Genomic DNA, 23,342 nt, shown 5'->3' on the forward strand with positions numbered 1-23,342 from the left:
CTCATGATACACCAACCTTATGCTCTGAAATATACCTGCACCATGATGTTGTCACTAGAAGCAGCTTCTTGGGCTTCGTTGATCCACCGTTTGACCACATCATAACTTATCTTCATCATGTGCTAGGAGTAGAAACAAAGAATATTATAAACTAACCAGCGACACTGACTTTTACTAGCACCTTTTTAATAATGATAATTTACTGGGAAGTTTTAAGAAAAATTACTAGCATAAACCATGATTTATCTATCTAGGACTCTGCTCCAAGCCATTGAGACAAAGCGATAAGATCCCCTGCAATAACTAATTTGTATTTTGCATTCTGTTAAATGTTGACACCTGCACATAAAAGCAACTAAGAATTGGGGGCTTTTGTTAATGTTGGAACAAGAGAGGAGAAAGCACCCTACCCCTTTAGCCCCATAAAAAGCTTTAATACTGGCCACAAATTCAACTTTTTGTTCTAACTTTCAAGGCCCTGCACAACTCTACTCCTGCCTACCTATTGGGCCTTGTGTATCATGCTCCTCCTCTCTCTCTTTGCTCTACTGAAGACACCAGCCTTATTTCCCTACATGTCCTCCTCCCACTGCCTTCCTTACGTGCATCTCCCAATCCCAGGGACTGCTGCCCTGGGCTGAGGGAGTACAATGGGACCCCGCTGGGGCCATCGCTTCCCCCCAGCACACAAAACTGCAGTGAGATCCTCCAAACTCTGGGGCACTAGGACCCATGTGATGCCTCCCCTCCCACCCATGTGGGTTGCTGAGAGGAACCAGCCAGAGTCTCTAGCTGGTAGGGGCAGAACCAACCAAAGCAGGGACCTTTGGACCTCTGCACATTCAGAGAACTATACAGTTTTAATTGGCCTCTCTTTGCCCTGCGCGGATTGGCTGTTTGCACCAACCTTCTTCCTCCCTCACAGTGTATTCACCTCAGCTTCACTTACCAGCTGCCCCTCTTCTCCCCTGCCCTGTCCCCCTCATACACCTTCCCTTCTGCTTTCTTTCCATTTACTTGATCCCCTCCTTAGTAAAATCACATACCAAAAAATTGTGGAACTAACCTGACATTTGCAGCCATCACATTGAACTCACCAGCAGAGTGAACAATCACTTTCCCCACACTGAGTGTCTGTCTGTCTATTTAGCCTGTATGCTCTTTGGGGCAGGGACCGTCTCCCACTCTGTGCTGGTACAGTGCCTAACACAATGGGACTCTATGCTTGGGTGGCTCTTCGGCACTATCATAATAAAGATGTTAAATACAAAATACAATACAGCGAGTCAGGCCCTCACCCTCATTTTCCCCCTGCACCACACCAAGCACCTTCTCCCACCCAACACTGCTTAAGAGGAGGAGGGAGGGAGATTACAATACAAATATAAAGCTAATTCCTTCCTCCTATGCTCCCAATGTATCTTGTCCCCTCTATGTTCGTCTTACACCGTAGGGTTATCAGGGCAGAGCACATTAGTGGTTGTACAGCACCAAGCATGCTTGTTGGTATAATAACAGAATTGATAAACATTTCTCATTTATACAGAGGCACAGGTGGGCGCAGCACTTGCAAACATGCAGGGAGACCAGGTCCCTGCCCAGAGGAGCTAATGCTCTAAATGAAATCCAAACACGAAATGAGCTATTAAGATATGGAATAGAAGTAGTTAGTGCTAAGGAAGAAGCTTGCTTGGGGCATGGGAAGTGAAAGGCAGAAATCCCAAAGTAGGAGAAGACAGGACTAGGCAAAGAGAAGGGGAACAGGAGGAGGAACAATAACTAAGATATAGGCAGGACAGAGCTATGCATAGAACACACAAGCCTTCCCTGTCATAACTAAATAAACCAGATTAATGTAATGCTATTTCTGCACTTACTAAGGAAGACACTAGAGCCGAACTCGATACACTGGGGACTTTATCCACAATGGCCTGCTTCATGTACCTCTCAATGGCCTGCAACATTGTACCCTATGAAAGGAAAGAAAAGCAACACGTGATGTTCATTTCTGGAAGCAGGATGTGACCAATGCACTAACCAATGTAATTTCAAAGAGACACAAAAATATACATAGTATTTGCATATATTTACAAATTCAACAAGGGAACAGAACATGCACCTTGAAGATGGCACCTTCAGGCTGCTTTAATGACATTACAGTCAATCCTTGCAACACGCACCTCTGTGAGGTAGCCAACCAGAGTGTGCTTGCTCCCCAGAAGTTAAGATGAGCAAAGCTACAGAGCAAGGCAGTGTTGGAGCTGGAATTAAAACTCCAAAATTCTTGTCTCCTAATCCCATGTTCTGCCTGCGAGCCAAGATGCTTCTCTGTGGAGTTAGAGAGAAGTTTTGGCACATCTTTTTGAGTGTTAAAACTAGATTTAAACCTGATTCTTTAAAAACATTTCAGCCCAAAGAGGCTGCTCATTACTCCCACAGGACATTCTGCAAAAGAGATGTTCCTCTTTTCTAGACTCACCCAAATTGATTCTCTCCCTCACTCATGGGATTGTTCTGTACTTACATCAGTGATTCTGCAGAGAGCTCTAATGGCCGGGCCTCGGTATACATCTTCCTTCCCAGTCATGTCTTTGGTCAAACTAGAATAATTAAAACAGATTGTTAATATAATTATTATTATATTATTAAATATTTATATTATGGTACCACATCCCTTCTAAAAAACATAGCTTGTTATTTTTATAAGCCATCATTCAAGTTATCACCATGTCATTGCTAAGACCCACTATTGGCTAGACAGCACCTGTGAGTCATTTGAAAATTATTAACATTTGGCGCTACAGAGCAGAAGTACACAAATCCATAATACAGAACCTAAACTAAAAAGATTCCATTACCATAAGCCTCGGACTTGATTATTTTGGACAAGAATGGCTGTCCTATTGTATTCCTGTTTCCTCTAGCTCCATGGATTTTGACACTAAAAACGACATGCTTAATGGCTAATTTGTTAGGTTTACTAGTCAAAAATACTACTTCTTTCCAACTGCCAAGCTACCAGTTCTATCTAGGATCTGAAAATCTGTCTGGCTCTTACATTAGTTACATACAGTAACAAAGATTCTGTGGCCAGAACCTGACAGTTCTGTTGATGAAGTCAGTCGGACTATAACCCATTTCAATCTCCCACAGCTGCAGTGTCTCTGTAGGGTGAACAGGAAGGTACAAGCTTGTTTTTGTCAGAAACATTAAGCAGTTATGACAGGGAGAAGATATGCTTAGCAAGAAATAATCATTTTATGCTTTAGTCACTTTTCTGTTTACAACCACAGCTTAAAAGAAGTTAATAGAGCTCACTTTGTAGATCTGATGATGTATCTGATTTCATAGAACATGTTTAGTTTCCCTGGCTGTCCACTTTATACAGATCAGGGAGCCAACCTTGTGAAAAATGCAGCACCTGAAGTAACAATACAGTAACATTTAATTATTTGCTTTAGAAACCTGTAGTTGGATTTTTCTAATACCTGCTGGTGACAATGATGACATCCTCAGAAATGTTGGCCATCTCTTTGATAGTAAGGTAGCACATTCTTCTTAAGGTTTGCTGTGGGAGTTTATCACAAAAAGCATTAAGACTTGCCTACTTAGAAACAATACTTAACTCTAGTTACTATAGACAAATACTCCTCCCGCTACCCTCCAATTATATGATCTTAAAAATAACACTAACCACTGTAGCAACTTTCATAGAAAGCTGCTTATACAGAGACTAGAAACTTGGAAATTACACACTTCTGCTAACAGGGTTCCCGCCATGTTCCGTGTTATTGCCCAAATCCATAGAATAACTTGGCTAGTACAATATGCCTGTCCACACTGGTGAGGCAAACTAGGTTAGAATACAGGTTTCAGAGTAGCAGCTGTGTTAGTCTGTATCCGCAAAAAGAACAGGAGTACTTGTGGCACCTTAGAGACTAACAAATTTATTAGAGCATAAGCTTTCGTGGGCTACAGCCCACTTCTTCGGATGCATCCGAAGAAGTGGGCTGTAGCCCACGAAAGCTTATGCTCTAATAAATTTGTTAGTCTCTTAGGTTAGAATACAGTTAGTTTAGCCTGTATACTTCTGATACCAGCATACAATTTTTGTGAAACTCGCTAAAGTGGTTATTCATTTTTCAAGGTTAAATTTTTGGGGGTATGTTAATCTACAGTAGCTAGAGTTTTAACAGAACAAGTTTTGACCCTTCATTATAATTAAGTTAAATCAAAGCGATATTACTTTAAATGGGACCCTCTGCAGATCATAGAGAACAGCAAGAGATTTCACTGGTTAAGCAATAGGTTTCACTGGTTAGCCATGACAGAAATCACATTTTAAACTGTTCAGTACCGAGATAGTCGCTCGTATTGTGTATTTAATTAATTAGAAACTTTTCAACAAGACTCCCCATTTCCAATTTTCAAATAGAAGAAACATGCATAAAAGATCAATGATTTACACTCTAAATAGAACTATTTGAAGGCAAATGATGAAGCCTAATAGGCTCACAGTACAAGAGAAATTGGTATTGCAGAATCTGGATTTAAGAAAGGTCACAAAAATCTGTCATTTGTGATATTTTGCGTCTGGTCAGAAGCACTCTGAAGCACCTGACACTGGCTGTCAGAAGACGGGATACTGGGCTAGATGGACCATTGGTCTGACCCAGTTTGGCCATTCTTATGTTCTTATAAAGTTGCTTATAAAACTTTCCCTATGATTAATACACTATAAAAACCAGTAAGTTAGGATTCTAGCAGAGATGAAAGAGACCCATCAGACTCCGTCCACCCCCTGAGAAGATACGATTTTCCCATGCTTCCTCAGAGAAAATTCGGTTACTAACCTTCCATAACTGTTGTTCTTCGACACGTGTTGCTCATGTCCATTCCAATGTAGGTGTGTGCTCGCCCTCAGCACCACCGCTGGCAAGTTTTTCCCTCAGGGTATCTGTTGTGTTGGCTCTGTTGCCCCCTTGAGTCGTGCTCTCAAGCGCCAGTATAAAGGGCCCTGCCAACCCGCCACCTCCTCAGTTCCTTCTTGCCGACTAACTCCGACAGAGGGGTAGGAGGGTGGGTTTTGGAATGAACATGAGCAACATATCTCAAACAACAACAGTTATGGAAGGGTAGTAATCGTTTTTTTCTTCGAGCGCTTGCTCATGTCCATTCCAACGTAGCTGACTGCCAAGCATGTGTAGGAGGTGGGTTCGGAGTTCATTGACAAGCAGATTGTAGCACTGCTCTGCCAAATCCAGCGTCATCTCTGGCCTGCTGAGTGATGGCATAGCGAGACACAAAAGTGTGGACCGAAGACAACATTGTTGCTCTACAGATGTCCTGGATAGGAACCTGTGCCACGAATGCACATTGTGACTGCCCAAGCCTTGGAGTGGGCTGCCGAGTCTGCTGCACACAGGGATGTCTGCAGGGACGCCTTTGCCACGGCCATGCCTTCCTCTATGAGAGTCATGAATTCTCGTCTTGCTTCCTGAGGCAGCAACTCCTTAAACTTTTTCTCAGAGTCCCAGGAGTTGAAATGATACCTGCTCAGGAGTGCCTGCTGGTTGGTAATCCTGAGCTAGAGACCTCCTGTCGAATAGACCTTCCTCCCAAAAAGATCTAACCTTTTGGCATCCTTGGCCTTCAGTGTTGGTTCCTGTTGGCCCTGCCTTTCCCGCTCGTTGGCAGCCGACACCACCAACAAACCCAGTGGTGGGTGCGTGTACAGGAACTCAAACTCTTTTGCTGGGAAAAAAATATTTCCTCTCAGTCCTTTTTGCCATCGGCTGCAGGGACGCCGGGGTTTGCCACAGAACCTTGATGGGGTCCATGGCCGCATCATTCGGGGCAGTGCAACTCTTGCGGGGCCCGTTGCTGTCAATATGTCCACAAGAGAGTGGGAGGATTCCCTAATTTCCTCCACCTGGATCCCCAGGTTTTGAGCTACCCTCCTTAGAAGCTCTTGATGTGCCTTATAATCCTCCTGCGGAGGCACAACATCAGTTCTCGTGACTGCCTCACTGGGGAAGAGGAGGATGCTTGGACCAGCTCTGTTCTTTGCCCTCGGCACCATCCGGATCCTGTGGTGACATTTCACGATACATGGCACTGGCCTTGGTACCGGAGCCTGGATCACGTTCTGGTGGTAGAGGTTGTCCAGGCTCCTAAGCCACCGAACGTGACCTCCTGGAACGGGACCCCGGTTGCACTGGGAATGCCAAGGGGTTCCAGAAATGCCACTGCACGGGGAACTGCCACTGCCCCGGTGGCCACGCCACTGGTGGGACCCCTTGACTCGGGTCCACAGCCAGATAGTATCTAGACTGGCAGTGTCAGCTCCTTTGCAAGATGTAAGACTCCACCTCCGAGTCCATCTCTGAGGACCCCTCCAGAGACCAGGCTGTAGCAGAGCTGACCGGTGCTGGTGAACCGTGCCGGGAGGAAGGGGACAGGGACTGAGCCATCATAGCTGGTTTCCCCTTCAAAACTAGCAGGGGCCTTGAGCCTGCAGAGGTCTGCCCTGTTGGTGCTGCCCTCAACAGTTCCCGTATGGCTGGGGACAACTGTACCAGTAGCACCAATAAGTCCCTCGCTGCCATGAAGGCCTGCAGTGTCAATGGCACTAGTAGGTTCATGGGGCTCCGGTGCCTCTCTCGCAATGGTGAGTCTATCAGTGCCGGACTCAACAGCTCCCGTTCCAGGACCGGAATCAATGGCGTGGCATGGGATACCAGTGCCACAGGATGGCCCGACCCAGGTCGCACCCTGACAGTATCCCTCTGTGGCGCCAATCTCAGTGTTTGTGATCACCCTGACACTTAGGCATCGGCGATGATGAACAGTGCCTAGTGTCTCTTGCTGGCGCATCTTTCTTGGGCCCTGGAGATGCTTGAGAGTGGTGGGGTTCCTTAGACGCAGTCGGAGTGTCTCTCCTGGGAACCGGAGATGGGGAATGGCGCCGGGTGTCTCGAAGTCAGGCTGGGGTGCTCCTCACCTAGGCTGAGGTACTTGGTACCGAGTCCGAGTGTGCTGGCTTCGATGGAGGTCGGAGCACTGTCTCCAGGAGGACAGAGCGAAGTCTAGCGTCTCTATCCTTCTTGGTGCAAGGCTTAAATTCCCTACAAATCTTGCACTGCTCCCGCACATGAGCTTCACCCAGGCACTTAGCAGGGTTAACTAACTAATAAGTGAAATTTACGGCTAAACTACAATCAACTATATACACCAAGAGGAGAGAGATACCACTGGGGAGTACTTGCAGAAGTAAGAACGAAACGCAGTTCCAGCAACTGTCACGGGCTGAAAGAAGAAACTGAGGGGGTGGTAAGTCAGCAGGGCCCTTTATACCGGTGCTATGAGTGTGACTCCAGGGGCACCAGAGCTGACCTGACAGGTACTACTGAGGGAAAAAACTTTCCTGCGGCAGTGCTTGGGGCGAGCACACACCTACGTTGGAATGGACATGAGCAAACACTCGAAGAAGAACATATCAGATAGTAAATTAATACTACATACATCTTAGCCAAAAACTTAACCCAATGCTTTGAGAACATTCTAATCCCTTTACTTTTAGCAGGTTTACCCATGAGTCACACTCTTTTCTAAGGAATGCTGGACCTCTAGTCTGTAAACAACACTGTCTTAATTTTGAGAGGCAAGAAACTAAGGCCCATATTAGGCTTTCAAATTGAGCACATTCCTCTATCTAAGGTACTTATATCAGAGCAATGGGACCATATATGAACACCTCACAATTTCTGCTACTATCAGAGGGTTCACAAAGATCCCACTGAGGGTACAACGCAGCCAAAAGCACGTGAAACATTTTTCCTTAAATACAGAGACTTACATCATTAGACTGAAATAATCTGGTCATTGCAAAGAATGCTTCTGTGGCTTCAGTAGTTCCGAAATGTTCACCCTAAGGATAACATGCAAGCAGCAGATGTTAGAGACTAATCAAAACTTAACTGTCCAGTAGTTTTCTCTTTTTCGCTCTCTCTCGTCTATAATGCCCACTTAGATCCTTGGATTCCATCCTCTGTCTCTAAACCTTTTTCTTTTTTAAAATCTTTTCCCCATTTTAGAAACACTCCCTTCTTCACTTTGTGTTTCTTATAGAGCACAAGACAATCTAATTATACTTTTTATGTAGCTTGTTTCAACAGGAGCATCATCCATGATACCAGCAAAGTGACAGGAACAGGGTTTGTTAACCTGTGCTCCCTCTGCTGTCTTTACAGCAAAAGGGGTTATGGTTTTTGTTTTAAGTTTTTGTCAACTGAGAAGAGGAGTCTCCTAGGATTTCCCCAATACAAACCTGTGCTGATTCAGATACAGCAGAACACGTTGGACCTTGTAATCCCTGCCGGTCACACCAGTATTAAATAGTGCCCCCTCAGTCCATATTTCATGTACTCACAGACATTTAGGTATCTAAGCTAAACATAATTCCTCAACATGGATTCCTGTTCTCTACGTAGGCAAAGAAAGAACCATGTGACAGTCATTACCCAACCATTTTACCATTCTTACTCTTGTTTAAACATGGCTATTTCTACAATGTAGAGAAGGCTGGTTCTGGCTAACATGGCGTCACTGTAAACAGGCATAAATGGGATGCAGCTCCCAGAAGTCTATCATAAAAAGTCTTAAAAGCTTCAGTGAGCTATGTCTCATCTCCACCAAGGAAAGCTGAAAATCAAAACTAAGATCATAACATTATATAATAGGGTTCAATTTCTGTTACCCTTAATAAGCTGCCCTCTAGACTGATAACATAAGGTACAAGTTGTTTTGCTATCGAAGTACAGTAATTCTTTCATACTAAACTTTTTTTTAAATCAGAAAAGACTAACCCTCGGTGTGTGTTTGGGTTAGGAAGATCCACTTACCTGGTTCAGTAAGTAAAGGATCTTGGTAAGTATATGCAGACATCTTCGTGGATTTATGGGAGTCTCATTAAAGATGCGAGCCTGCAGACACAGCAGAAATATTGCATTATCGCATAATTCATTGGTAACAATTTACCAACTCACCCCATGGGATCAGGATAACGCATTTCACCCAAGCAGTCTTATTGTATACTACACCATAACATGGATGCCAATTAATAAAAGCACTTAGCTGAAAAATGGACTCAGTTTTAGACAGATGGCTGTGAAGTGATTTGAACCAGGGACTGGATCTCGGGTTCCTGGGTTCTAATCATATAGCCCAGGGGTCGGCAGACTTTCAGAAGTGGTGTGCCAAGTCTTCATTTATTCACTCTAATTTAAGGTTTCGCGTGCCAGTAATACATTTTAATGTTTTTAGAAGGTCTCTTTCTAGGAGTCTATAATATATAGCTAAACTATTGTTGTATGTAACATAAATAAGGTTTTTAAAATGTTTAAGAAGCTTCATTTAAAATTAAATTAAAATGCAGAGCCCCCCGGTGGCCAGGACCCGGGCAGTGTGAGTGCCACTGAAAATTAGCTTGCGTGCTGCCTTTGGCGCACAAGGTTGCCTACCCCGATATAGCCAGTCAATGACAAAGCTTGGGCATTTCTATTAATATTGGATGTCTTTGGGTTTTCTTTATGTCAGTTTAGTTTAGATTTTAAAAGTTTCCTTTCCAGCATCTGCAACCAAACACTGAAGCATTGTACTAGTGCAAGGGAACCTGACAGTGAAATTAACTAGTCTACTTTCACATTTATAGCTCTTTACACCCAAAAAAAGAGCCCCAAACACTTCACAGACCATATACATATAATTGCACTGACATACAGCTAACCACCTCTAGGGTACACAGATGTAGCCAGGTGAAGAACTACTGAAAAGCATGCTGCATGGCATGACAATAGGGACACAGAAAAACAGCCTCTTCAGTAAGGGCCATTGGATCTTTAATGTCCATGTAAATTAAACAGGTCCTCTGTCTTCCTGGGTCCGATCTGAAAGATCCCCACACAGTAAACTGCATGTACACTCAGTTTATTTTATCTACCCTGGAAGGATTAACTGACCATGCATCAGTTTTAACCACTGGCTGCACAAAGTCCAGGTACTTCAAACTTGTTGCTTAGGTCACTAGAGCATCCAGCCCAAAGCTATAGCAACTTTCATAATACACTTTCTGTTCATACCTCTTGAAGGACAGCACTCTTCTCCAAATGCTGGAAGGGATTGGAGCCACTACCTAAATAATAAAACAAATCATTGATGGTTACCCACATGCTAGAAGCCATGGAACTGAATACACAGAATGCCAGCTCTTAAACTTCCACAAGCTATCTCGCCATGAACTGTGCAGAACCACGTATCAAGTGGCTCTTAATGCTGCTAAGTGGCATTGCAATCTGAGGATCTAATGTTCCCCAGGAGCAGCATCTAGGCTAGTTTCAAGCGCTGCCTGTTTAGAGTGCGGAAAAAACACCCCAAACCCAACTTTTTCAACACAGTATCTCCAGCCAGCCAATTGGTGAAGTTATCACAGCATCAGCGTCAAGTGAGGCTGCTAGCTCCCTTTCTTCCCACCTCAACTGCTTTATGTGCCTTAGATGCAACAAGGAGGGAACACCTTAGGGTAAGGCTGTTTCTTGCCATTGGAAACCACTCACGTATTGGTTGATACATTGCCCCTCACTCACACAAACCAATAACCTGCCAAAATAGCACTGCCACTACACACTCTATAACCAGGAGTGGCCAAACTTTTTGAGCCACATACGAAAAGCTTCAGAAGTTTGAGAGCCACAAGACATGCAGAATCTGCCCTGCAGGGTGGCTCCTGCTGGGGCATGTGGCTAAAGCCCCAAGACCCTAATCCCCGCAAGGCAGAAGCCTCTAGCCCCACCACCCCACCGCAGGGCAGAAGCCCCAAGATCCCTCCCCCCAAGTCTGGTAGCTGGAGAATAGGGGGGAGGTGTGGGGGACTCCGCAAGCCATACTTTAACTGTAAAAGAGCTCATGAGCCTCGGTTTGGCCACACCTCGAATAATCACTAACACTGGCAGCTTTAGCAAAACATTAATATAGGGCATGATAAAAAAAAAACCTGGCCTTAGATCAGAAGTTACATTCCATAGCATATGCCTAGTCCTTGAAAAGTTACGATACCTACTGACCAGAAGACTAAACCTACCAGCTGCAGGTATGTATGAAAAATTGGAAGAGGAACTCCAGCAGCAAGGTCCAAGGACAACGGTCTGATTGAAAAACCCAGCCCCAGTGTCACCTCCAGCTGTAGGAAGGGTAAAGGTGCTTGCATTTCTACCATGGGTGCTTGTCCCTGAATACTGCTTATAGGCTCCATTTTTTGTATCAGCTTCTGGATAGCATGTACCTGGCAAATTTGAAACCCCAGCCCCCTCTACCTGCTAAAAAGAAGTAGTTTTCTGGTGCCTTCTCCCCTACCCCCGAGACTTCTGGTTACTACAAAAGGGGGACAGGTTTCCATTCATCCACCACCATGACCACCCTTAACCTCTGCTTTTTAGATCATCTTCTCTAGCTAATAATCCCAGTTCCTGCCTCCACAGGAGGGGCAGTCAATAGGAGGACCGTGGACCAAATCCAGACTGTCAGATGGTTTTGAACGGACTCCAAAATCTTTTTTTGACTTATTGTCATTATTGTTATTTTTGTATTATATTCTCTGGAGTCTGGACCTTGACAAAATAATTGACTACCCCTGCTCTACTGCTACTAAGGGTTTGTCTACACTGCAATTAGACACCCATGGTTGACCTGTGCCTGCTGACTCAGGCTTGTAGGACTTGGGCTAAGGGGCTGTTTAATTGCAGTGTAGACATCGGGTATGTCTACACTGCAATCAAAAACCTGCAGCTGGCCCATGCCAGCTGACTCGGGCTTGTGGGGCTCAGGTTGCAGAGCTGTTTCATTGCACTGTAGACTTCTGGGCTCAGGCTGCGAGGGTCCCAGAGCTCCTGCTGCAACCTGAGCCTGGAAGTCTACACTGCAATGAAACAGCCCTGCAGCCCCAGTAAGCCCAAGCCCAAGCCAGCTGGCCCGGGTGTGCAGTATGGATATACCCATTGTGCTTAGGCTGCAGCCTAAGCTCTGGGACCCTCCCACCTCCCAAGGTCCTAGAGCCTGGGCTCCAGCCCAAGCCCAAATGGCTACACAGCAATTAAACAGCCCCTTAGCCAAGCCCAGTGAGCCCAAGTCAGCTGGCAGGGGCCAGCTGCAAGTGTCTAACTGCAGTGTAGACATGCTATTTGACACCAAGGGTAGCAGGCAACTGATAAGACTCTCGACAGTTTCATTGCTGTATAAAGGGTTATGAAGAGCAGAAGTAAAATTGTGCAGTCTTGTTAATTCTACTCTTTTGTTTGTTGGCAAAGCTCAGAGGAACAACAGTGGCAGTGGAGCTGTGTCTGCAGACTTAGGAGATGACAGTTCCCTGTTGGAAGATTATCTTAAAAACTAGGTCTAGAAGAATTTGCTAAACTAACATATAAATTCTGAAAAAACTCCTGGCTTAGCTCCCCCTAGCCACTCATGAAAAGATTTATTTTCCAAACTCTAGCATAATTGTCTACATGTCTACTAGACCACAAAGAATTTTACACCACCAACTGAATGATCTGTGTAGCATATGCAAGTTACCATGGTAATGAGCACAGAATAGACAGGGTACTTTAATTACGACGGTGAGTGTGGTATAGATGGACACGGTGATTTGGGCCCCAAACTCATTTCCTTCTCGGCCTCACTGCCGAGGGGCTGCCAACAAGATTGACTGCAGTTGCTAGTCTTGCTATGTTTTATTTTTATGATGTTGACTCCTGCCCATTAGAGAGACAAGGTAGACAAGAATATCTTTTATTGGACCCACTTCTGTTGGGGGGATAGACAAGCTTTTGAGCCACACAGTGCTCTTCTTTGGGTCTGGGAAAAATACTCCCAGTGTCACAGCTAAATACAAGGTGGAACAGATGTGACACCGTGAATACCTTTCCCAGACCTAAAGAAGAGCTCTGTGTGGCTCAAAAGCTTGTCTCTCTTACCAAGAGAAGTGGGTCCGATAAAAGACATTACCTCACCCACCTTGTCTCTCTAATATCTTGGGACCGACACAGCTACAATAAGAACAGATATAACTTAGTAGATAATGTTTGTATTTCACGGTCCAAGAGACACAAACAAGGCTTTCATCTCAGGGCCAAAAGACCAAACACATCATGACACTCGATCATAGTCTTTGATAGACCGAGAGACTATCTACACTGCATACCTGCCCAGTAGAAGTGAGACCAAACCACGAATGTGACAACAGCTTTATTCGGAACACTGAATGCTATTTTAAATTTATTATCAAACAGTTTGAACATCACAGTTCCTCCAGCCCAACACACTGATGGGTTAAAACATAAGAATGCCCATACTGGGTCTGACCATTGGTCCAGCTAGCCCAGCAGCCTGTCTTCCATCAGTGGCCAGTGCCAGATGCTTCAGAGGGAACGAACGGAACAGGGCAATTATTTCCATCCTGTTTCCAGTCCCAGCATCCAGTAGTCCCAGGCTTAGGAACACCCAGAGCATTGGCTTGTTTAGCAGCGTTAATTTGACAGCACACCTCACTAGAAACGGACCCAACTGGTTCATATTTCTCTTTGGCTATGGAGAACATCCCAGCTGCGACCAGCCTGTTCCACACATGGCATTGCAGCGTTTCTCACATGCGGCCACCGTGGGATCTTTCTGTGGCCACAACAGCCTCCTGGGTGGAGATTGGGGGGGGGGGGGGGAAGAAAGGAGGGAACAGCAGCCCCTCCCTGCAGTGCCCAGCTGTTGCTCCTGGCTGCCTTGGTGTTTGCTGGTGTAACCCACACACCTTTGCAGTGTGGTGCTCTGTCCCATCTAATGGCACCGAGACCACTTAACGAGAGAGAGATTAACGAGTCTGCTCTACAGCCTTAGCTAACAGCCAGTTGGCTTTTCGCTCACGTGGTAGAGGCTCATGCACTAGGCCCCAGAAGTCCCAAGTTCGACCCTGCCCGCCGCCGACCCGGTTACACTGGCACCGCCAGCAGGGGATCAGCAGCCTGCACCACGCAGGGCTCCGGGCAGCACCTCTGCGGACACATGGGGTCACTGTGGGCGCTCAGCGGGCTTTGGCCCAGGGCGGCGGGGCTCAGGTTTGGAGACATTTGCAGAGCGGCCACCAGCACCCTGAGGCCACCGAGAACCTGTTCTGCGAACCCCGGGGAGGGGACACACCTGTGACACCACAACCAGCGCACTCAGGCCTAGCCGCCTGAGGCGAGCCCCCTGCGACGGCCCAGCAGCCCCACAAGGCCCGGGGGGGGGGGGGCAGTGAAGTGCTGTGTGCTCCACAGCCGCGGGCGGGTAAAGATCCCTCACGCCCCCTTGCCGCCCCGCAGAGCCCGGGGGGGCTAGTTAGGCCCCTTCGCTCCCTATACGACACCCCCCCCCCGGGGGCAGCTGAGGCGCCGGGTCCCAGGAGGAGACGGCCAGGCCCGCCGGGCTCTGACTGACGGGCCTGCCCGGAGCGGGGAAGGGGCCGCGGGAGCGGGGCCGGGGCCGGGCGGGCCTCTCAGCCGCCGCTACGCGGCAGGAACCGCACCGGGCTGGACACGCTTCCCCTGCCCGCCCGGGCCGCAGCCCCACCCCCGTACCGGTCTCCTCGTCCTTCTTGTCGAACTTCTTAATCATCTCGGGGCCGCCCGCGCGCTTCCCTCAGAGCCGTGAGCAACCGCCGGAGCCGGGAGGGAGCGCCCGCCGGAAGGCCCGCCTCCCAACCCGGCCACGTGCCACATGACTGGCCCGTAGAGCCGCCATTCACTGCGTAGCCACGCCCCCTCGCCGCTCACCGCGCCCGACGCCTTGTTCCACGCCCCCTTCCAGCCTGGCCGCAACCAACCATGTCCGGGACACGCCCCCTTCGCTCTCAGGAAAGCGGTGGGGGGAAGTTCCCATTTAAAGGGACAGAGCCCATATTTAGGACAAGCTTCTCCCCATAACCCTGATCCTCTCTCAATGAGCTTCGTTTTGGAGCTGAAGCAGGGCTGGCCTCAGGTGCCAGACTGGGGGAGGCGCCACTAGGACCCAGAGTGTAGAAAATTGTGTCTGCTGCTGGTGCATATGTATTCGCTCTGCTCTAGATGCACAGAGATGGTGGAGTGCTGTGCTGGAGGAAGGCGGGCACAAGAGACATAACAGGCAGGCAGGAGAAAAGGTGAGAGGGAATAACACAAAGCAGCAGGAGCTGCAGGGAGAGAGAGGAGGAGCCTCTTATGTATCTCTCTAGCACCCCCGGGAGCCTGGACTGACTAACACCAGCTTCTCAGGGAGCTTCCTGTTTCCTGCTGCTTCCCTGAACCCACTTGAGAACAGGCAGCCAACGAAAGTAATAGGATCCAGTTAGGCCCCTGCGAGGCTGATATCTTCCCTCACTCAGGCCCTGCTACCAGCCTGCTTATTTGTCCCCTTCAGTTGAGTGTTGAGAGCCACTATAGCTGGCACAGAACCGCAGTCATGAGTGAAAGAAGAAAACGCCCCTCTGGGGCAGCATTCAGAAAAAGACAGAAAGCAAAGGAAGCTTTTCTATCTAAGCAGGAAGGAGCTCTCCTGAGATACGTAGACACAAATCAACAGAGGGTCCTGTGGCACCTTTAAGACTAACAGAAGTATTGGGAGCATAAGCTTTCGTGGGTAAGAACCTCACTTCTTCTTGCATCTGAAGAAGTGAGGTTCTTACCCACGAAAGCTTATGCTCCCAATACTTCTGTTAGTCTTAAAGGTGCCACAGGACCCTCTGTTGCTTTTTACAGATTCAGACTAACACGGCTACCCCTCTGATAGTAGACACAAATGTTCACGGTGAGCCTTCCGGCCCCAGCGAGGATGTGCGTGGTGAGGAGATGCCTGATCTTCCAGTTAGTCAGAGTGCAGGTGACCTGGCAGCTACTGCACCATCCATATCTCCATCTCAAATGGATGCAGGGCTGGCTCTAGGTTTTTTTCCGCCCCAAGCAAAAAAAAATTTGGCCGCCCCCCCACTTTTTTTTTTGGCTTTTACACATGTTTGAACTTTGCATGTTTTTTTTTTTTTGACTGTTTAAAATTAAAAAAAATAAAATAAACCAGAATTTGTAGTTAGTGAAATAAAACAATTTCCTACTAGTGAACTCATGTAATTTTAACAAAATCACAAGTACAAACAATTTGGGTTCAACTATACTCTGTAATGAAAAACATTAGTGTCTTCTGGTGCGCCCAGTTTCTCATAAATTAAAAGAATTTATATGAACTGTATTTTTCTGGTTTTTATACTTGCGTAGTCTTTTAATAATTCAGTGAAATCTAATTTTTTTGCAATGGTACTTTCAATTGAAATTAATGCGAGTCCTGACAAAAGATTTTGAGACATGGTGGACCTCAAATAATTTTTTAGTAATTTCAGTTTTGAGAAACCGTGCTCACCCGCACAGCCCCTAGCCCCCTTACCTGGCAGTAGGTGCCGGTGACCCCGGCGGGGCAGGCGCAGCTGTAGGCAGGCTGGGGCAGTGGGGGGCAGAGGGGCCCTGGGGAGCAGGTGCCATTGTTTCAGCAGGGCTGGCTGAGGCAGGGGTCCCCCGCAGGGCCGGGGGACGTGGCGCTGACTGGCCTGGAGAGGCAGGCGCTGTGCTGGGCCAGGCTGAGCAGCAGCAGCAGGAGCAGGGCGGTGCGGGGCCTGGTGCTGCAGCAGCGGCTGGGGCAGCCTGGGTCTCAGGGCCGCTGTGCAGTGGCGGCAGAGGACACGCAGACGGCAGCTACACGGCGCTTCTCGGCTGCTCCCCGGTGCCGCTTCCCCAAGCGGCATGCGGGCGGGAAGGGGCCAGGCTGCTGGGATCTTTCCCACCCAGTGCCCGGCAGAGGGTGCCCGGCCACGGCTGGGAGTGGGGCGGGCTGGGAGCTGCTGGAGGGAACCCAGGGCACCCACCACAGGAATTGCCAGTAAACATTCCAACACAGCTTGCCAACGTAAAAAATATGGCCGGAATGCCACCCCTGGAAATGTGCCGCCCCAAGCACGTGCTTGCTTTGCTGGTGGCTAGAGCCGGTCCTGAATGGATGTAACCATGCACATTCCTGAAGAAAAGTGTAGATCAGAGAAGAGTGTGGTGGAGGTGCAAGAAACAGCTGCTGATGAGTTTAGTTCCTTAAGTCTAAATGATCCAGGACTGTGGACCCACTTGAGCAGTAGCCTGAGGGACTTGCTTGTACTGCATGGGCCACAGCAGGTGAAAAACTTCATGGTCCCCAAAGACAATGAAAATAGAAGTTTCCATCCAACACATTACTGTCATGAAATCCCCAATGGTGACAAAGTGGAGAGGCCATGGCTTACATACTCACAAACCCAGAATGCTTCCAGTCTAATGTTCCAGCCACATTGGGTTCTACAGGAACAAAGGACTGGAAAAATCTAGCTAGAAATCTGGCATGCCATGAAAAGGCAGCAAATCACCAGAGAGCGTTCCATAGGTGGAAAGAACTTGAGATGAGACTAAGGTTAAAGGCCACCATAAATGATCAGCATCAGGAGATTGCATCAGAGTCTCTTTACTGGCAAAATGTTCTGAAAAGGCTCATTGCCATTATGAGAACGCTTGCTACCCAAAACCTAGCACTGCGTGGCACTTCAGATCAGCTGTATATGCCAAACAAAGGAAACTTCCTTAAAATTGTGGAGCTGATGACTGAGTTTGATGTTGTACTCCAGGAGCATCTAAGAAGAGTCACCACCCAAGAAATGTACACACACCATTACCTTGGAAAAACAATTCAAAATGAGATCATACAGTTACTGGCAACAAAAGTCAAACAGAAGATTGTGGCAGATCTGAAGTCAGCAAAGATATTACTCTGTTATTCTGGACTGCACACCTGACATCAGCCATACGGAACAAATGACTTTAATGGTGCATTTTGATGATATGCACGATATTGATGCGGGTGATTTAGGTGATGAACTGAAAGCCCTTTCAAGATACATTTCAGCAGGATCAACTCCAAAGGCTGTTCTGGAATATATGTGCACAAATAAGATGACCACCCTCTTTCCAAATGCTTTTGTTGCTCTGCGCATACTTCTAACACTTCCTGTAACAGTTGCTAGTGTAGAACGTAGCTTCTCCAAGCTGAAGTTAATAAAAACACATCTATACTCCACAATGACACAGGAGAGGCTGGTCGGCCTTGCAACCATCTCAATAGAGCATGAGCTGGCCCAGACTGTGGACCTTCCACAGGAAGCAGTTCAAATCTTTGCAACCAAGAAGGCACGGAAAGCACCACTTTGATTATACAAACAGATAAAAATGCCAGTGTTTACTATGCAGACAAGAAAAGTTACATTTGCTGTTCAGGCATTTGAAAGTTAAGTGTTACTTAAAATTTTTGAACAAGGTATTTTAAGTTGTTAGTTCTCCTTTATTGGGGTAGATAGCAGAGCAGTACCATGAGAGGAGTAAGCTGTAAGACTGTAATTAAACCACCCCTCAATGTTCTCTTTGTTAAGCTAAATAGATTGAGCTCCTTGAGACTATCACTATAAGGCAGGTTTTCTAATCCTTAATCATTTTCGTGGCTCTTCTTTCAACCCTCTCAAATTTATCAACATCCTTCTTGAATTGTGGGCGTCGGAATGGGACACTGTATTCCAGCAGCGGTCACTCCAGTGCCAAGTACACAAGTGAAATAACCTCTCTACTCCTACTTGAGATTCCCCTGTTTATGCTGTGACAGTGTACCCCATAAGGCTTTATGGGGTGGGGAGTGCTTATAAATGTATGTATGACATAACTGGAATATGTTTTGTGCTGCCTGTGCCATGTAATATATCTCCGTAAAGGTTATGGTCTACTATATCTATTCATCCTATTTGTACACATATATCATTTTCTACTTGAGGTTAAGAATATGGGCTGTATACTTGCTTGGTTTCTAAGTAAGCTTTGTGAGGCATTTGATCAGTTTCTTGAGGAAGGAATTTGCCAGGTTAAGTACCTGATCAGGAAACACTTGGGGAACAATGCATCTTGGAATGCTCCAATCCACATAAGAAGTCTTCCTGGAGACATGCAAGATACCATGTGGACAATGGCTTCGGCCTGTAAAGACTGAGTAATGCAGGGACATGTGACTTGCCCAGGTGACTCCAGAACTCCATCTTGGAGCTGGACTTTGCATAGGAGGGAGGAGGGGGGTCTCCACCCACAAGAGGAAGTCTATTTAAACCCGTGGGAGACCCCTCCATTTTGTCTTCAGCTGGCTAAGGAAGGAGCCTCTCCACCCCCCTCCCCCCCAGGATACTTGAAGGGGACTGGAACAAACGACAGTAACTACAGGGGGTGTGAGTGATTGCTGGACCCAGGCTAAAAGGAGATTAGCCTGTAAAAGGGAGCATTCTGGAACTGGTGAGGAACTTATCTGTATTTAGTTTGATTAGACATAGATTTGCGCATTTTATTTTATTTTGCTTGGTGACTTACTTTGTTCTGTCTGTTACTACTTGGAACCACTTAAATCCTACTGTCTGTATTTAATAAAATCACTTTTTATTTAGTAATTTACTCAGAGTATGTATTAATACCTGGGGGAGCAAACAACTGTGCATATCTCTCTAGCAGTGTTATAGAGGGCGAACAATTTATGAGTTTGCCCTGCATAAGCTTTATGCAGGGTAAAACGGATTGATTTGGGTTTAGACCCCATTGAGAGTTGGGCATCTGAGTGCTAAAGACAAGCACACTTCTGAGAGCTGTTTTCGGGTAAACTTGCAGCTTTGGGGCAAGTTATTCAGACCCTGGGTCTGTGTTGGAGCAGACGGGAGTGTCTGGCCCAGCAAGACAGGGTGCTGGAGTCCTGAGCTGGCAGGGAAAACAGGAGCAGAGGTAGTCTTTGCACATCAGGTGGCAGCTCCCAAGGGGGTTTCTGTGATCCAACCCGTCACATATGCATCCTAGGATTGCATTAGCTCTTTTGGCCACAGAGTCACACTGGGAGCTCGTGTTCAGCTGATTATCCATCATGACCCCAAATCCTTTCCAGAGTCACTTCTTCCCAAGATAGAGTCACCTATCCTGTAAGTATGGCCTACATTCTTTGTTCCTAGATGTTACTCCTTGGGGAATTCTGTGCACAGAATTCATGTGCCCCGCAGATTTCTTTGCTTCCCCACAGAAAAATGACTTTCTGATGAGGAAGCAAAGGGAAGCTGCAAGAGCGATCATGTGCCCCTCCCCAGATGTGCTGGTGCATCATTTCAGGTGCCCAGAGTAGCCAGCACAGAGGTAAATCACTGTGGAGGCTGGGGACACCCTGCCCGTGGCTCCTACCCTGTGCCAGGCTCAGCTGCTAGTCCCGGCTGGGCTGGGGGTGGAGGAGGATGGGACTTGTTCTTCCCCTGTAAGGAGTTCCCCTGTAACTGTGCACCCCACTGCCATGCTGGAGCCTCCACCATTTATTTATTGACAAATAAAATTTGCAGAATTTTAAAACATTGTATACAGAATTTTAATTCTTTTGGCACAGAATTTTTAATTTTTTGGCATAGAATTCCCTCAGGAGTAAGATGTATAGATTTACATTTAGCCGTATTAAAACGCATATAATTTGCTTACACCAGTGGTGGAAGTACGGTGGTACGGTCCAGTACGCCGTATCAGTAAGCTATTTATAACCGGTATGGCATACGGGAAAGACACAGGAGGAGCCCGCCCCCAGCCCTTCCACTCAGCTGCGTCTCCTGAGTCCTGCCTGGGGTCTGTACAGCAGCCCCACTGGAGGACAGCCCTGGGGTGTGTGCTCAGGGCGGTACAGCTGCGAGGGTGGAGCTGCCGGTGTCGGGCTGCCTGGCGGCCCCAGGTTTTGCTCTTTTCACCACTGCAGTTCCCGGGAGAGCAGCTCCTCTGGCACAGCTGCGGTTCTGCCCCCCAACCCTACCCTCTGGCGGGGCTACTGTACAGACCCCAGACAGGAGGACTCAAGAGACGCAGCCCCACGCCGGCAGCTCCTCCGGCGCGGCTGTACCACTCCCAGCCCAGCCCCCAGCCCTTCCATGCAGTTGCATCTCCTGAGTCCTCGTGCCTGGGGTCTGTACAGCAAAAGTCTCTGGCACAGCGGGAGGAGGACAGAGCCCCCCGACAGGTAACGTGGGATGGATGTGGATCATAGGGAGGGGACTGGGAGAGAACAGGGGCCCCAGGCTGGGCAGGGAGGAGTCACATGGGGGGTCATGTGGGGAGGTCATGTGCCCCCCTGTGTGTCCCTCCCATGAGTGCAGCGTACTGGAAAGAAATTATTTCTGCTTGCACCACTGGCTTACACCCAGTTTACCAAGAGATTTAGATTGCTCTGAATAGGGTGACCAGACAGCAAGTTTGAAAAATCGAGACGGGGTGGGGGGTAATAGGCCCCTATATAAGACAAACCCCAAATATCAAGACTGTCCCTATAAAATCGGGACATCTGGTCACCCTAGCTCTGAATCAGCAACCTGTGCTCTTCATTATTTGCCACTCCCACTCATCTGCCAACTTCATCAGTGAGGATTTTATATTTTCTTCCAGATCATTGATAATGATGTTCAATAGTGTAGGGCCAAGAACCAATCCCTGCAGGACTCCTCTGGAAACACACCTGCTTAATGACGATTCTCCATTAGCCAATTTTAAATCCATCAATGTGTGCCATGTTAATTTTATATCATTCTAGTTTTTTAATCAAAATATTGTGCAATACAAAGTCAAACACCTTACAGAAGTCTAAGTATATTCTGCCAACACTATTACCTTTATCAACCAACCTGTAACCTCATCAAAAAAAGATATCAAGTTAATTTGATGGGATCTGTGTTCCATAAACCCATGTTGATACGCATTAATTACATTACTTTCCTTTAGTTATTAATCAAGTCCCATATCAACTGCTCCATTATCTTGCCTGAGATTAATGTCAGGCTGATTGATCTTTAATTACTCAGATCATCCCATTTACCCTTGTTAAAAAGTGGCACAGCATTAGCTTTCTGCCAGTCTTCTGGAACGTCCCCACTACTCCAAGACTTATTGAAAATCAACATTAAGGGTCATATTCAGAACTAAGGCCACAAAGCTGTGCTAACTGAGATGCGGGGCAGCCCTTCCGACTCGACCGTGGGACTGTGATGCACCTCTCCCCTGCCCCCACGGGGTGACGGGGTGTATCAGCCCTGAGACAGAAGCCTAAATACCTTTGGGGATTTGGTGCAACCAAGGGAGGTATTGGCATGATGTATTAATAAGAAGACCTACTTAATGTCTGACTAATTTTGGGCTTTGTCTTCACTAGGGAAAAAGTGTGGTGGTTTACCACATGTTGACTATCACATGGATTGATGATTAGCTTGTGGTAAAAACCTAGTGGGACAACTGTCAGTAGACTTTGGTAAGAAATCCAAGATGGAGTTCTTGGTGTATCCTGCCCACAGGTCTCCACTGCGATGGGAGAAATTACAATTCCATCCTAACCTACCACATCACGCTGGAGCACTCCGACTGTTCTTTCATGGGGTCATTTACAACATCTGCAACCATAACCTCAATATTGAGTGTCCCTCCTACCCTAACCCGAACAAGCTGATAGCTCAGATGTTGTCCTCCATCACTGCTTCCCTGATGTTTGATGGTGCTTTGAATGTGGATCTCACTGAATTCCAAACTAACTTGGTGCCTTATCCCTGCATACACTTCTCCATCACTATCTATGTGCCCATAATTTTGGCAGAAAAAGCTTAGAATGAGCAGCTCTTGGTGCCTGAAATCACCAACGCTTGCTTTGAGTTCTCCAACCAGATGGTGAAATGTGACCCTCGCTGAGGCAAATACATGGCTTGCTGCCTGCTGTACCGGGGGGATGTGGTGCCCAAGGATGTGAATGCAGCTATATAGCAACCATCAAAACCAGGAGGTCCAACTAGGTTGTGGACTGGTGCCCAAATGGGTTTAAGGTGTGCATCAACTACCAGTGATGTAGCTGGGGGAGACCTGGCTAAAGTTCAGCTCTTCTTTCAGGTTTGGGAAAGATACTCCAAGCATCACAGCTAAATGCAAGATGGAACAGATGCTCGGAGTATCTTTCCCAGATCTGAAGAAGAGCTCTGTGTGACTCGAAAGCTTGTCTCTCTCACCAACAGATGTTGGTCCAATAAAAGACATTACCTCACTCAACTTGTCTCTCTAATATCCTGGTTCCGACACAGCTACAACTACACTGCATACACAGGAGGATATGACATACTAACAGTATCTGCTTAACATAGCTTACCTCTCCTGAGT

At 47.1% G+C, this 23,342-nt stretch overlaps 1 protein-coding gene and 1 pseudogene across 1 annotated transcript in view; one reads left to right on the forward strand and one right to left on the reverse strand.

The window, feature by feature from the left end:
• The window catches only part of COPG2 (COPI coat complex subunit gamma 2), a 35,710-nt gene extending 20,983 nt beyond the window's left edge, over nucleotides 1-14,727 (reverse strand). The window contains exons 1-8 of the mRNA XM_065423819.1: nucleotides 14,658-14,727; nucleotides 10,140-10,192; nucleotides 8,904-8,984; nucleotides 7,859-7,930; nucleotides 3,489-3,568; nucleotides 2,525-2,600; nucleotides 1,878-1,970; nucleotides 36-122 (exon numbers count right to left, since the gene is read on the reverse strand). Of these exons, the coding sequence (XP_065279891.1) occupies nucleotides 36-122; nucleotides 1,878-1,970; nucleotides 2,525-2,600; nucleotides 3,489-3,568; nucleotides 7,859-7,930; nucleotides 8,904-8,984; nucleotides 10,140-10,192; nucleotides 14,658-14,694 (579 nt within the window). The 5' untranslated portion in view covers nucleotides 14,695-14,727. The remainder of the gene's footprint in view (nucleotides 1-35; nucleotides 123-1,877; nucleotides 1,971-2,524; nucleotides 2,601-3,488; nucleotides 3,569-7,858; nucleotides 7,931-8,903; nucleotides 8,985-10,139; nucleotides 10,193-14,657) is intronic.
• Nucleotides 14,728-18,670: 3,943 nt separating this feature from the next.
• LOC135895204 (tubulin alpha-3 chain-like) lies at nucleotides 18,671-23,111 on the forward strand (annotated as a pseudogene).
• The last annotated feature ends 231 nt before the right edge of the window (nucleotides 23,112-23,342 follow it).

This window comes from Emys orbicularis, chromosome 1 (assembly GCF_028017835.1).
Source record: "Emys orbicularis isolate rEmyOrb1 chromosome 1, rEmyOrb1.hap1, whole genome shotgun sequence".
NCBI classification, from domain to species: Eukaryota; Metazoa; Chordata; order Testudines; family Emydidae; genus Emys; species Emys orbicularis.